Source organism: Heterocephalus glaber, unplaced genomic scaffold (genome assembly GCF_053883595.1).
Source record: "Heterocephalus glaber isolate CG9 unplaced genomic scaffold, H.glaber_assembly_v1.0 deba00001662, whole genome shotgun sequence".
In the NCBI taxonomy this organism is placed as follows: Eukaryota; Metazoa; Chordata; class Mammalia; order Rodentia; family Bathyergidae; genus Heterocephalus; species Heterocephalus glaber.
Window position 1 is genome coordinate 1,049,994 of NW_028258403.1, and position 14,404 is coordinate 1,064,397.

The 14,404-nt window shown below is 35.5% G+C and overlaps 1 protein-coding gene across 1 annotated transcript; it reads left to right on the forward strand.

Moving 5' to 3' along the window:
- The first annotated feature begins 880 nt into the window (after positions 1 to 880).
- Positions 881 to 13,863, forward strand: LOC101707194 (olfactory receptor 11H6). The gene is made up of 3 exons (XM_021244525.1): positions 881 to 1,047; positions 7,049 to 7,096; positions 12,927 to 13,863. Exons 1-3 carry the CDS (start codon positions 881 to 883, stop codon positions 13,861 to 13,863), a joined length of 1,152 nt encoding a protein of 383 aa, XP_021100184.1.
- The last annotated feature ends 541 nt before the right edge of the window (positions 13,864 to 14,404 follow it).

The window sequence follows — 14,404 nt, forward strand, 5'->3', positions numbered from 1 at the left end:
GAGGGCAGGATGGAGCGGGCTCCACACTGCAGACGAGGTCTTAAATTTTGTCTCATTGATAAATGTACTTTTGGTTTTTAATTTGAGTTGACGTTTTTGTTTAATTGGTGTGCTTAAAACAAATTCTTGAATTGTAAATATAAGGTTAACTTGTTCTCCTCTCTGCTCTCCATTGATAAGAATGCTAATTCAAGATTATTTAGAAGTCTATAGGCAGCCAGTCAAATTTAAGCTGTAACAATCTGAGAACAGAAAAAAAGTAACACTTTAAAATCCAAGCAGCTACACCCCAGTAAATGAGATGGAGGAAAATATTATAAAGACTATAAGTACAAGAAATACACTTTTGATATGAAATAATATTTTAAAATAAAAAGTTTTGTCCTGTAAAAAGATAAAAGAGAGATGATGGCAAGACTGGAAAGCTTACAAATGTCAAAAGAAAACATGCAGAAGTGATTTATCAAAGAAAATACATATGTTTGGTTCCTGGTTTGGTGAAAGCCCATGCTGTTCCTTCCCGAAGCTCCTTGTTGCTCAAAGGACTCAAGAATATGTATGGTTGCTTATTAATTTAATGGAGCTTATATTGTTTCTAAATCAAAAATGCTTGAGAAAATGATTCATGTCACAACAGAATAGATATGAGAAAAAAACATCAAAACCTACCCCATAGAAAGTATGTTTAAATAAACTTTTTAAAAGACTATATGGGGGACTATAGAGTAAATATGACCCCTCCTAGAGGTTGAAAATTCTTTATGAAGTTGATTGGCCCTCCCTTGATGTGGAGTGGTAAGCAAAAGGAACCACTGATGGGGAAAATTGGGCAGGTAGGTACATAGGATGATAACCCTAGGGAGATAACTGGAGGTGGCCAATGACCAGGGTGTCTACTTCCTTTAATCTTGAGGCTGATGAGAATCAGCACATGGTAAATGCTGCCTTGGTGGGACAGGAACAGAAAGACATCAAGCAAAAACTACAAAAGTTAGAAAGTTTTGTTAATATGGATGCTACTCAGCTCATAGAAGTGGCCACTGAGGTGTATGTTAATCATGATCAGGAAGTAAACCAGGAGGCTAACTGGAGACTTTAAGAAAAGGCAATCTGCTGGTGGAAGCACTTTCAGAGAAAAGGGTAGAGGACATAAAAGAATGAGGACATGAAAGGAAACAAGGTAAAGATCAGCCTGGACAAAAACCCAGGAACCATCAGAAACTAGCACGGAATCAGTGTTTAAGATGTAGAAAGTTTGGGGATTGGAAGGATGAATATCTAGAAAAAGATAAGAAACTTGAGGGAGAGTACAAGATAGAGGACCCCTCCACAAAAGGGCACTACCAGAGGGAGCAAGGTGCTGATCTAATTGGGCTTTCAGGAGCCAAAGCTTATGAGGACAAGGTCAGATTGGGCTCCATCTCTTTGGGCCTCCAAGAGCCTATGGTCATGATGACTGTAAGAGACTGATTGATGCACTTTATGGTAGAGAGTGGAGCTGAACATTCTGTTGTGATATATTCCATTGGGCCATTGTCCAAAAACCCATATGATTATTGTTAGAGTCACTGAAGTTCCATAGAAGAGGCCATTTTTTCAGGCCAAGAGGTGTGTTATAGGGAGAAGGGAGTACCAACATGAGTTCCTATACCTTCCAAACTACCCAATACCCTTAGTGGGAATAGATTTACTTCATAAGTTATAAGCCCAAATTGCTTTTGGGCCACAAGTAAAAATGACTTTAAATCTGCCCTACCTGGAGGCTATAGTGTTAACCCTCACTGTCCCACAGGCTGAGGAATAAAGACTGTACTCTGACAAGCTACCCTAGCCAAGAAATGAACTGTATGGATTGACAGTTCCCAGAGTATGTGCTGAAGATAACCCACCTGAACTAGCTGTAAATCAAGCTCCAGTAGCACTGGAACTAAGACCAGGGGTAACTCCTATGTGAATTTGCCAATATCTCCTACCCTGGAAAGCTATACAAGGCATCCAGGGACACTTGAAGAGACTTATGGAAAATAGAATCCTGGTCAAATGCTAGTTTTCTTGGAACACCCCACTTTTTCTGGCATGTAAACCATGGTCTAATAAATATAGCCCAGAACAAGATTTTTGTGCTGTAAATTTTTGTACTGAAACCATACACCCAACTGTGCCAAACCCATATGCACTAGTGGAACTCATCCCAGCAAGTGCTGCCTGGTTCACTTGCCTGGACTTGAAAGACACCTTTTTGTGTCTCTACTTGGCACCAATCAATCAACCCATATTTGCATTTCAATGGGAGGACAGTTACTGGCATAAAATAATAGCTCAGTTAGACTAGGCTTCCCCAGGGGTTTAAGAAGTCCCCTGTGGTCTTCAGGGAAGAATTGGCCACTGATTTCAAGGCCTTTTATAAACTAGGAAGTGACTGTGTTTTATTACAATAGGTAGATGATCTTTTTGCAGGCCCCTCTTGTGAGGACTGTCTCCAAGGAACCAGATATCTTCTTCACTTGCTCTGGAAGGCCAGATATAAGATGTCTAAGAAAAAAAGGCCAAATTTCCCAACAAAAAGTTAAATATCAGCATTTTATAATAACAAAAGGGGAACATAACTGGGACCTGAGTGAAAACAAGCTGTCTGTGCCCTCCCAAACCTGACTACAAGATGCCAGATAAGAGAGGGGCAGCAGATTTCTTCCAGGTCTGCATTCCTAACTTCCCACTCATGGCTAAACCTTTATATGACACTACCAAAGAGGGGTAAAAAGATCCCTTTCTCTGGGAAGCTAAATAGGAGAGGGCATTCAAATAGTCAAAGAAACCTTAAACTAATCTCCAGCCCTAGGGCTGCCAGACATAACTAAGCCTTGTTTCCTGTACATCTACAATGAAAGGGAATGGTCATAGGGGTCCTGACATAGATTATAGGATCCTGGCACTGTCCAGTGGTGTACTTGTCAAAACAAATAGAGGCTGTGCCCTTGGGGTGGCCTCCATGCTTTAAAATCCTTGCTGCTGCTCCCCTGCTGACATAGGAAGGTGACAAGCTGACTCTGGAACAGCAATTTACTGAGTGCCACATTCGATTATAACCTTAATGGACCAGAGGGGCACCACTGACTATCAAACTCAAGGATGACCCGGTATCAGGAGTTTCTATGTGAAAATCCCTGCATAACCCTAGAAATTGTAAATACCCTTAACCCAGCTACTCTGCTTCCAGTCGAACTGGGTACTCCCCTTCTTAACTGTTCAGATACTATTGATAAAATATTCTTGAGCTGGGGAGGTCTCACAGATCATCCCCTTAGAGACCAAAATGCTGAATACTTCACAGATAGGAGTAATTTTATACTGGGAAGGACCTGGGCAGGGTATTGAATTGTGACATTGTACTCTGTGATAGATTCTTAACCTTTGCCTACTGGGACTTCAGCCCAAAATACAGAACTGATAGCCTTGACATGGGCTCTTCTACTGGAAAAGGACAAAGTGACTAACATCTACATTGACTCTAAATATGCATATACTACATTACTTGTCCACAGAGCCATGTATAAAGAAAGGGGGCTCCTAATGGCTGGAGAAAAAAAATAGAGAGAGGAGATTTTACAGCTCCTAGATGTTGTGTGGTCTTCCAAGAAGGTAGCCATTATGCACTGCAGGGGGTACCAAAAGACTAGAAGACTGAAAGCTAGAGGAAATTAAAAAGAAGACTGAGAAGCAATGTGAACTACTGTGACAGCCCCACAAAAGGGAGCCCTTGCTATGCTGCTCATCCCAAAACCTTCCTTTTGGAGACCCCAAATTATTCATCAAAAGAAAGACTGGTTTGCCCAGGAAACTGGAGAATATGTAAAAGGGGGTTGGTGGAAATTCTCTAGCGAAGAATTGGCTATCCCTGAGATGTTGGCCCCCAGGTTTGTAAGACAAGTCCTTTAAGTGACACATATGGGTAAAACAGCACTGGAGACCATGCTGAGCTGTCACTGCTATGTGCCGCAGCTCACAGTCATCATCCAAGCAGTCTGTGAATAAAGCTTGATCTATGTGCAGAACAATCTGAGAAAAGGGCCCAGCCAGCCCTCAGGAATCCAGGAGGTAGGTGCTGTTACTTGTGAAAATTTGGATGTAGATTTCACTGAACTGCCTCAAGCAGGAGGCTACCAACACTTGTTATTTGTTTCCACTTTCTCATGGTGAGTGGAGGCCTTCCCTACCTGGACAGAAAAACCAGAAGTAACCAAGGTACTGCTAAAAGACGTCTTCCCAAGATTGAAGCTGCTCTTAACCCTGAGGCCAAACAATGGACCAGCATTTGCAGCTGAGATAGATTGAATTACACAAAGGTTAAAAATAAATTGAAAACTGCACATGGATTATTAACCACAGAGCTCAGAAAAGGAATGCATGAACTGGACACTTAAACAATTACTAAAACAATTATTGCCAAGAAGCCTATTTGTGGTGGGATTAAATCCTGCCCATGATCCTCTTCCAAGTTCAGTACACAAACAAATTAGATAATCCTTTTATGATATTTTATTTGGCCAGCTTACCCCCCCCCCATATTGTAGGTCAAATTAAGGGTAATTTTTGTAAACTAGGAAAATGTTGACCTTGTGGAAATAAATACAGGGTTTAAAATTGGCCATACAAGATATTCATAGCTCAGTACAAAAAAAAAATGTCCATAAGCTTAACAGGCCCTGTATACTCATTCAAACCTGGAGACTTTGGGTCAAAAAATAAAATAATAAAATCCAACTCTAGGGCCTATACTGTAATCCTGTCCGCCCCACTGGTGTTAAAGTTGGAAGAATTGCATCTTAGATCTACCACAGTCTGCTAAAGCCAGTTGCCCAAGACAAGTAGACCAACCAGCAGGATCCAGGCCACCTGAACCAGCTGATCCTTCAATGACAGCAGCACAGCACTGAAAATGACAGCCCTGCTCTAGTCTCCCTAGAATCTGACTGGTCTAGGCACAGCAGATGCCTGAGGAAACAACAGCCCTGCTCTGGTCACTCTGCAAGCTGACCAGTCTATGCACGGCCAAAGGTTAAGGAAAAACATAAAGTCACAATAACAACATAAGTTTCATATCTTTGTTGTTATAATTCTCCCTTGCTTCTTAGCACTATTTGTCAAAAACATTCAGTCTGCCATAGAGACTCTGATAGACAGGGACACCACCACTCAACTGATGGCCTTAACCAAGTAACTACCTCTGCTCAGTAGGTTCGCACTGAGCACCCCCTCATGACAAAATCGATGATAATAATAATGATAAAGATGATGCTCTCTATTAAAACTTGTTATAGAAAGCATCAAGGGGTGGGGGACAAGTCCTTCCCAGCCTTGGGAAGTCTTCACCCATCCCCCCTCACCATGTCCCATGTGGCTGTTCTGGTACAGATAAAATTAACAATTAGGACCTGTAAGCAAAGTTTATGATACTATAGTCTCATATGATTCATAAGACACTGTCTTCTTTCAGAGCAAAGTAATAAAATTGTCTGCCCTTATCCTGTTCTGGTAAACCCACCTGCTACATCACTAGAAAACCACCCCCTTTGACAAAATGTATGAAAGCTGGAGCTTATCTTTGTTCAGTGTTCTTCCTTTGGATAGGAGTCTGTTGAACTGGTGTACACATTTAACCTGAAATAAATCCTGCTAAATATCATTGGTCACTCCTGTCTATTGGAATTCTGCAACAGTAATGCACAGAAGGTGAAATTAAGATGGTGATTTTCATCAAATTTCATAGAGAGGAGTGTTAAATAGGGTTAAATATTCTAGAGCGTAACTTCTCTGCTACTCTATACCCCAAAGACATTACTGCAAGCTTGGAACCAACTTTCTTTGCCAGAATCACAACTTTCCTTTTATTGCCAGAAAGAAAATTGCTTTCCACTTTCTTAAAACACCAAACATGAGGGTGGCCAAATCATTTCATTTGATTCTGTTTTTTCATTATGTCAAATGAAGAATCCTTTAATAAAAAATGTGTAAAAATCTGAAATAAAGCCAGCATGATAGTTTCAGAGCAAGTAGAATGTAATTATATTCTAAGACAAAAACTTATTTTTCAACTACAAAATCAGAAAAAGAATACTGACATATTTTGCTAACAAAGTAGCTATTTAGGTTTTAATAAGGATAAATCCTAGAGAAAATGAATTTGGGAAAATACTTTCATGCAAAAAACAAAATCTCAATACCTACACAAAATAAATTAATTAAATGTTCCCTAAACAATGAAGAACACAGAGAAAATTCACAAAATTTTTCACAAAAAATATTTACATGATTTTTAACAATTCAGTCTTAGTTTAAAATAAAGAAGTTAAAATTAAAGAAGCATTAAGATATAATGTTATACTTATTAAAACAAAAAACTGACACCTAGTTTTGATGTGATGAAACTAAAATATTTTCCTTCAATTGTGAAACTATACAGTTGTATATCTGGCTATTCTGAATTCAAACTGATAATTTTTAGTATATGTGCTGCCAAAGCGAGCACCAAACTTAAAATTTTTGAACTATTCATAAACTAATAGGAAAATAATAGCTATTCAGGCAAAGGTAGTCATTACAGTATTATCTAGAACAGTTTTTTAAAATATGAGTAAAAGAGTGATAGGAAATGTAAAGTAAATCACAATACAATATCTAACTGAATACCAGGCAGTTCCTGGTAATAATTATGGAATCATTAAAAATAGTTCATATAGGAATCTTAATGAAGAAACATAAAAAATAAATAAACAAATTTCAACACAATGAGTAAATTGCTGAACAGAAGATCATGTTCATTAAAAACTATGTTATAAATTACCTCTCTAGAGATTGCTTCCTAGAGATGGTCATCACAAAAGGTAAAGATCTCCTATTTCAATGGTTCCTTTGTTTCAATCTTGACAATGAGGACTCATGATTTTTTTTCTAATTATCAAGAAGCTGGTTGCCTTATCCACTTATATTAGCAAACACAGCCATTTCTATGTTAGATTTTTTTCATTTATTTGTTTATTATTCTACTGAGGATTGAATCCAGAGATGTCAAACTGAAAATCTTCTCCAGTTCCAGCTCCGTTTTCATTTTTTATTTTGAGACAGATTCTCACTAAGTTAGCTATCCTGGGCTCAAACTTGGGATCCTTCTGTCTCAGCTACCCAGAGCTGAGATTACCATTTTGGGCCACCACATCTGGCCTTGATTTATTAATCTCATAATGTTCTTGCTCCTAAAATACTCTTCAATGGTTCACAAGTGTCCACACTAATCCTAGGAACACTATAACATATCATGAGACTAGAGCTGGAACCTGATGTGGACGATTACATTCAACCACACAGATTTCTATGATATTCCTCATGTATCTTCAGGTAAGGTGTAACTAACAAGTTACAAATTTTCCCTATTACCATTCTTCTATTTTATTCTAGTTTTATATTCTAACATGTAGCATGTGAACTATAAATGCATTCCTTCTTCAAAATCAAAGCTATGGGTTTTGAACAAGAGCTTATAAAAATGTTACTTCAAAAGTTTACTGGATCACTTTCCCCTTTGAATTCTAGAAAATATGATAGAGTTTGGACTCTAAGTCAATGGAAAGTTTCAGAAAATAAAAGTCCATATATATATTCCTTTAGTAAAATGTCAAATAATATAGTGCATCCTGTTACTTTCTGTTAATTTTAGGGATTAGAAGTCAAGATTTTATTCATATTTTGATTGCAAATTTGGAGGCACACACTTTGTGAACATGATCAAAGTTAACATAACTTGTAAGTGACAAACATTTAACTTAGATTTATATTTCACTATTTTATCTCAGCTAAACAGTGAAGAACAACATCATATAAAGAGTTGAGTTTTAGTGAAGGACAATGTTATTACAGAATGTGTTTCCATGTGTAGCTTTTTGGTAGAATACACTGGATGATTAGTCACTCTGCACAGCAGCACTGACTGACACTATCCACTCTTCTATAATATTCTATTTTAATTATGAACTTGTAGCACTCTTTTGGATAGTCTGAGTCCTTTGTCTTTATTTTAAATGACTTTGTGTATTTCTTTATGAATTATTTATGACATATTTGGACTCTCAGAAATGTTTATATTAAATTTATATCAATCTTTTTTTGTTTTCTTTGTTTTACATTTTAAGTGATAATACCAATACCAGTATTCTCCTATGCCCTTTTATATTTTCTGTTCTTTTTATGAATTCTAAATGTTTGTTATCAATGTTTACTATGTTTGTGAGTATTATGAGGAAATTTTTTGTATATGTCAAATATGAGAATTATTGTATATATCAGTGGCTATTTTTAACACTTTTTGCCTTTTGAAAAAAGGCATACCATATATTTTACACAATTTTTGAAAGAAAATGTTATTAAAAATTATCCAATAAATATAAAAATAAAATATGGATTTCATTTCCATATAATCATTTAATATGTAAAAACAGAATAAGGTAAGGGAACTATACACCAGGCAGTAATTGAAGTAAATCTGAATAAAATATATTCAAAGTTGAATAAAATATAGAAATAAAAATAATTTTTAAAAGTTTACACACACACATAAACATATACCCCACCCTTAAGGAAAGAAACTACATGAAACAGAAATATATAGGCATGATGATAAAGACAGCTCCTACACAAATATGTAGAAATTAGCAGTGAGTCAAGCATGAAATGCAAAACCTGAAGAATGAAAGCTCCAAAGTATCAACAAAAGAAACACAGAAATTCCAAGGACATGTGTGGACTAGCAACAATAAATTGTCTGCTATTCACTCAGGCTATAGCATCTGCCCATGATATTATATATTAGCATATTAAAATTTGAATAAAAATGGCCTAGTTTAGAAAACTTCCCACAAAACTATTGCTTATCAAATTTCAATGCTTATTTTAAAAAACTATGCTCTTAAAAATTAATTTTATTAGTACATTTTAGATGTACATATAAAGATAAGATTCATCATGAGGAATTTGTACCTGTACGTGGTATATCTTGATTCTTTTTTCCCTATCTCCTTCCTCTCCCTTCATATTTTCTTCCTCTCCTATTTACAAAAGCTTTTTTTCCCATTCTTTTCCTTCTATTCTCTTTTCAAAAAAAAAGGAAAAAAAACTTTAAAAAACTGTTTTTCAGAAGTTCCAAGTGTTTGATTTCATATAAACACATGATGAATTTAATAATAGGTATCAATTTACAGTGCTTTTAATTTACCGTATATTTTTTCTATTATATAAAAAACTAAATGAAATAAAATCAATTCAAAAATAATATAATTATTTTATTGGTTGACAGATTTTTGCAAACTGAGGCTTCATTATTCCATAATGTCCAAATACAGAATTGAAAGAGGTTATGCTTTCTTTGCTTAAGATTAAGATTTTTTTTTCAAAATCCGTTTAATATTGACATATAAAACCCACTATACCATGCAAATAAAGTAGGACCAACACTAAAGAACAACTGAAATAAGAATTATATGAAACTTTTATCCAAACTACAATTTGTTTAGACTTGCTAAAAAAGGGTTTATTTGTTCTTTAAAGGGTATGATTCATCTAGAATAGTTAGTTATCTTCAAGTGTGGGTTTCAGGACCTCTTATAATCTTATAAATTATCAAGTACATCAAATAGCTTTTGTTTGTGTCAGTGACAGCCATTAATATTTCCCATTTAGAAATTAAACCTAAAAAATTTGTTTATATATTAATTTTTAAAAGTAACAATGATTTAACTATGAATATAGTAACATAAATGATATTTTTATGGGGAAATGGCTGTATGTCAGAAAAAAACACTAGCCAGACTTGGTGTCACAGGCCTGTAAACCTAGCACTCTGAGACACTGAAGCAGAGGATTGTGAATCTGAGCCTAGCCTAATCAATTTAGCAAGACTTTGTCTCAAAATAAAAAATAGAGTGCTGGATGTAGCTCACTACATTACTATTTGTTTTAATGTAAAACAGATTATTGTATTCATTTCTCTGATTAGTCTGCTATGGTATTACACTTCATGCAGATTTCAAAATTCCCAATGATGAATGCTATCATATTGTATACCTAAAATTTACTGATAAACTTAAAGAATTTAAAAAACTCCATTTATTAATAAAGAAAAATAAAAGAATGAATACCTTGTTAATGCTGTTATGAAAATTGTTTTGACCTAACTGCCCTGACAGTGTCTTAAAGATCACCAAAGGTCTTGGAACCATTATGTTTTGATAAAAAATTTGATTATTTACTTTTTTCATACAAAAACCATCCAAATGCTGATCACTCACCTTCCATTCCAGTTACAATGTATTGAACAGGCTTACTAAATATTATACTTTACCTCACAAATTTACATTAATTTTATTGAAAGGATTCATCAGTGATGGTAAGAATAAACAATACCATATTTTCAAAATTATCATTATATCTAAAATGATGACTGTGTGATTTTCTCTTTATAAGCAATTGTCTTTGGAGATAAAAATTCATTTATCTTGGTCTTTTTTTTTTAGGAAGCATTTCAAGTAATGATAATGGTGAAGAGTTTATAAAATGTTCAAATAGTATTTTAACAGTACATTTTAATTGAAAAGATGAATTGATATGTGGAAACTTCTGTAAAATATTCATAAATTTTATTCTAAATATTAACTTAAAATTATCCACAATTGATATAGAAATAGATCTCTTAGCCTCACAAACAAAACTAAAACGACATCCTGAGTACATATTTAAATTCTATGAATACAGTAAAATATTGTTCTCCAATCAACTTTATGGTATTTATTTCTGTCACAAATAGAGCAAAAAATACAAGAGATCAATCTCTTTAATATCATTGTACATCACAAACCCTGGGTTATCTTTTTACTGTATTAATTCAAAACTTACTCATTTATTTTTTGGCCTAAAATTGTTGGTCTTTATATAAACTTGTTTTTTGTTTGTTTGGTTTGTTTTTTTGGAGGAAGTTTTTTTTTTCATTTTTATTAAATTCTTTCATTGGTACATTTTAGGTATACAACATTTACATTTCTCATTGGGAATTGTACCTTTACATAATGCATCTTGGTTCTTATTTTTTCCCCATTCCTAGCCTTCCCTTCATTCCCTCCACCTTTCCCTATTTACAAAGACTTTATTTCCATTTTTTCCATTTCTCATCATTTTTCCTTTCCTTCTTTCCTTTCCCCTGCCCCTCCCACTACCCCTTTGGACCTTTTCTTCCAATTTTACATTATCAATTATTCATTCTAATCATTGGTACATTTCAGGTATACAATATAATGACATTCATCATTGGAAATGTGCAACTTTATATAGTCTCTCTTGGTTCTTATTTTTCACCCTTGTCCAGCCCTCCCTTCAACCCCTCCATTCCTCCTTATTTACAAAGATTTTGTTCCTATTTTTCCATTTTCTCATATTAATCCCATTCCCTTCTATCCTTTCCACTAGCCCTACCACTTCCTTCCCCTTTGCCCCTTTTCTTCCTATTTCACATTACCTATTATACATTTAGTCCTTATTTACACTTTCAGTTTCTCACACCAGAGAAACTATTCAGTATTTATACATGTGTGTCCTATTTATTTCACTTAAGAGTATCGTCTCAATGTGCATCCACTTAGCTATAAATGTCTCTAATTTCTCATTTTTTATGGCTGAGTAGTACTCCATTTTATGAAAAGACCACATTTTCTTTATCCAGTCTCCAGTTGATGGGCATTTGGGCTGTTTCCAAGTTTTGGCTATTACAAACTGTGCTGCTATGAACATGGGTGCACATATATCACTGTGGTATGATTCTTTTAATTCTTTGGGGAAGATCCTCAGCAGTGGAATAGTGGGGTCAAATGGGACTTCCAGTCCTAGTTCTTTGAGGTATCTCCATACTGATTTCCACAGTGGTTGCACCAGTCTACACTCCCACCAGCAGTGGAGCAGGGTTCCTCTTTCTCCACAGCCCCGCCAGCATTTGTTATTGGTGGATTTCATGGTAGCAACCATTCTTTCTGGAGTGAAGTGGCATCTCAGCGTTGTTGTCATTTGCATCTCTCGAATGACCAGGGATGTTGAACATTTTTTCATGTATTTATTTGCTATTTCTACTTCTTTGTCTGAGAAATGTCTGTTCATTTCACATGCTCGTTTTCATATTGGATCTTTAAATTTGGGAGGTCTAATCTTTTTAAGTTCTTTATAGATTCTAGATAGTAGACCTTTGTCTGAGGAAGAGCAGGTGAAGATTTTTTCCCACATTGTGGGTTGTCTCTTCACACTGCTGGTGGTTTCTCTTGCTGTGCAGAAGCTTTTTAATAAGAAGAGATCCCACTTGTTGATTGTTTGTGCTAGTTCACGGGCAACTGAAGTTTTGTTCATAAAATCTTTTCCTACACCAGTGTCTTCAAGGGTTCTACCTAACCTCTGTTCCAACTGGTTCCGAGTTTCTATTTTAATATTTAGATCTTTAATCCATTTTGATTTTAGTTTAGTGCATGGCCTAGTTTAATCTTTGGCAAGTTGAAGCCTAATTTTTCCAGCACCATTTATTAAAGAGGCTATATTTTGGAGGAAGTTTTTGTTTGTTTGTTTTGGTTTGGTTTTTGCTCAACCAAAAAATTGACTGTATACCTTAGAGTGTCTCTGTAGACTTTGTGTTTAGTGTGTTTATAGTAGGACAAAGTACATTTGAAAGTTATAAAAATAGCTCGGCTTGAGTCATAGTAGTTTACTATTTGTCAGCATGAATACAGATGTGACTCTACTCAAGGCCTCTTCCTAAATGGATCATTGTATATAAGACCTCCTCTAATCTACAAACCTTTTTTTTTTTTGGCAGGTTTAGAAACAAATACAAATATAAGTATAAATAATTGCTCTGCCTCTGTGAGTAAATTCATTCTCTTAGGTTTTTCTTGCACATGGGATATTCAGATCCTCCTCATTTCAATCTTTTCTGGAACATACATCTCGACACTAATTGGAAACCTGTGCATTATCTGTGCAGTGAGATGTGACCATCGATTACAAACTCCAATGTACATCCTCCTTGCCAATTTTTCCTTCCTGGAGATGTGTTATATTAACTCTACTGTCCCCAGTATGCTAGCCAACTTTTTCTCTGAGAAAAAAACCATCTCTTTCTCTGGCTGCTTCCTGCAGTTCTACTTCTTCTTCTCCATGGGTACCACTGAGACTTTCTTCTTGTCTGCAATGGCCTTTGACAGGTACCTTGCGATCTGCAGGCCCCTGCACTACACCACCATCATGACTGTTCAGAAATGCTTCAGAATGGGAGCTTGCTGCTGGGTGTGTGGCTTTTTGTGCTTCCTCTTGCCTGTTTACTTAATCTCTCAGCTTCCATTTTGCTGTGACAATAAGATAGATCACTTTCTTTGTGACCCAGGTCCCCTTATAAAACTGTCCTGTTCACCAGCTCCCACCACTGAAATGATCTGTGCCCTGTATAACTCAGTTCTCATTTTCTCCACCTTCCTCTTCATCACGAGCTCCTACACCTTGGTCATCAGAACTGTGCTCAGGGTCCCCTCAGCAGAAGGCCGGAGAAAGACTTTCTCCACATGTGGCTCCCATCTGGCTGTGGTGTCTCTCTTCTATGGCTCCATCATGATTGTCTATGTGAGTCCCACCTCGGGTAATCCAGCAGGCATGCAGAAAATTGTGACTTTGTTCTATTCTGTGTTAACACCACTTGTCAACCCTTTGATCTACAGTCTACGAAATAAGGAGATGAAGGAGGTACTGAAGAAATTGCTCAGGACTGTGAGACAGATCCATGGAAAAAAGTTTTGAAGAATTTATGTTCACAACTGTAATATATGTAGAAAATAAACAATTAAAATGTGATTGTTAATTGTATTAACTGAACTAGAAAAATTTCGAGGGTTAGGGAATGTATTTAATTTCAACAGAATGTTTAAAAGGTTAAACTATTCAATCATCTATTTTTATTAGAGAAAAATTTGTATTAGTAATAAAATTTTTCAAAATAAAACCAAAATAGAAAAATGACAACACCATTCAGGGTTTTAGGATTGTAGTTATTATCTTTTTGTCAGTATTACCTAAACAAGTTGTCCTATATTTACATTGATTTTTAAAACTTTCTGCTGTGAGTTTAAAATTATACATGCTAAATTTCATAGTTATATTTAAATATTTATTTCTATCAATAATAGATATTACAAGATGCATATATTGTCTTATGAAAGTTGACATAATAGTTGTGTACCTTTACATTCCCTCACCAAGGTTTAGTTAAAATATTCTTAATATTTAGGACTAGACTGTTGCCATTACTTTTTTCCAATATCCATTGATCTTTCAGGACTGT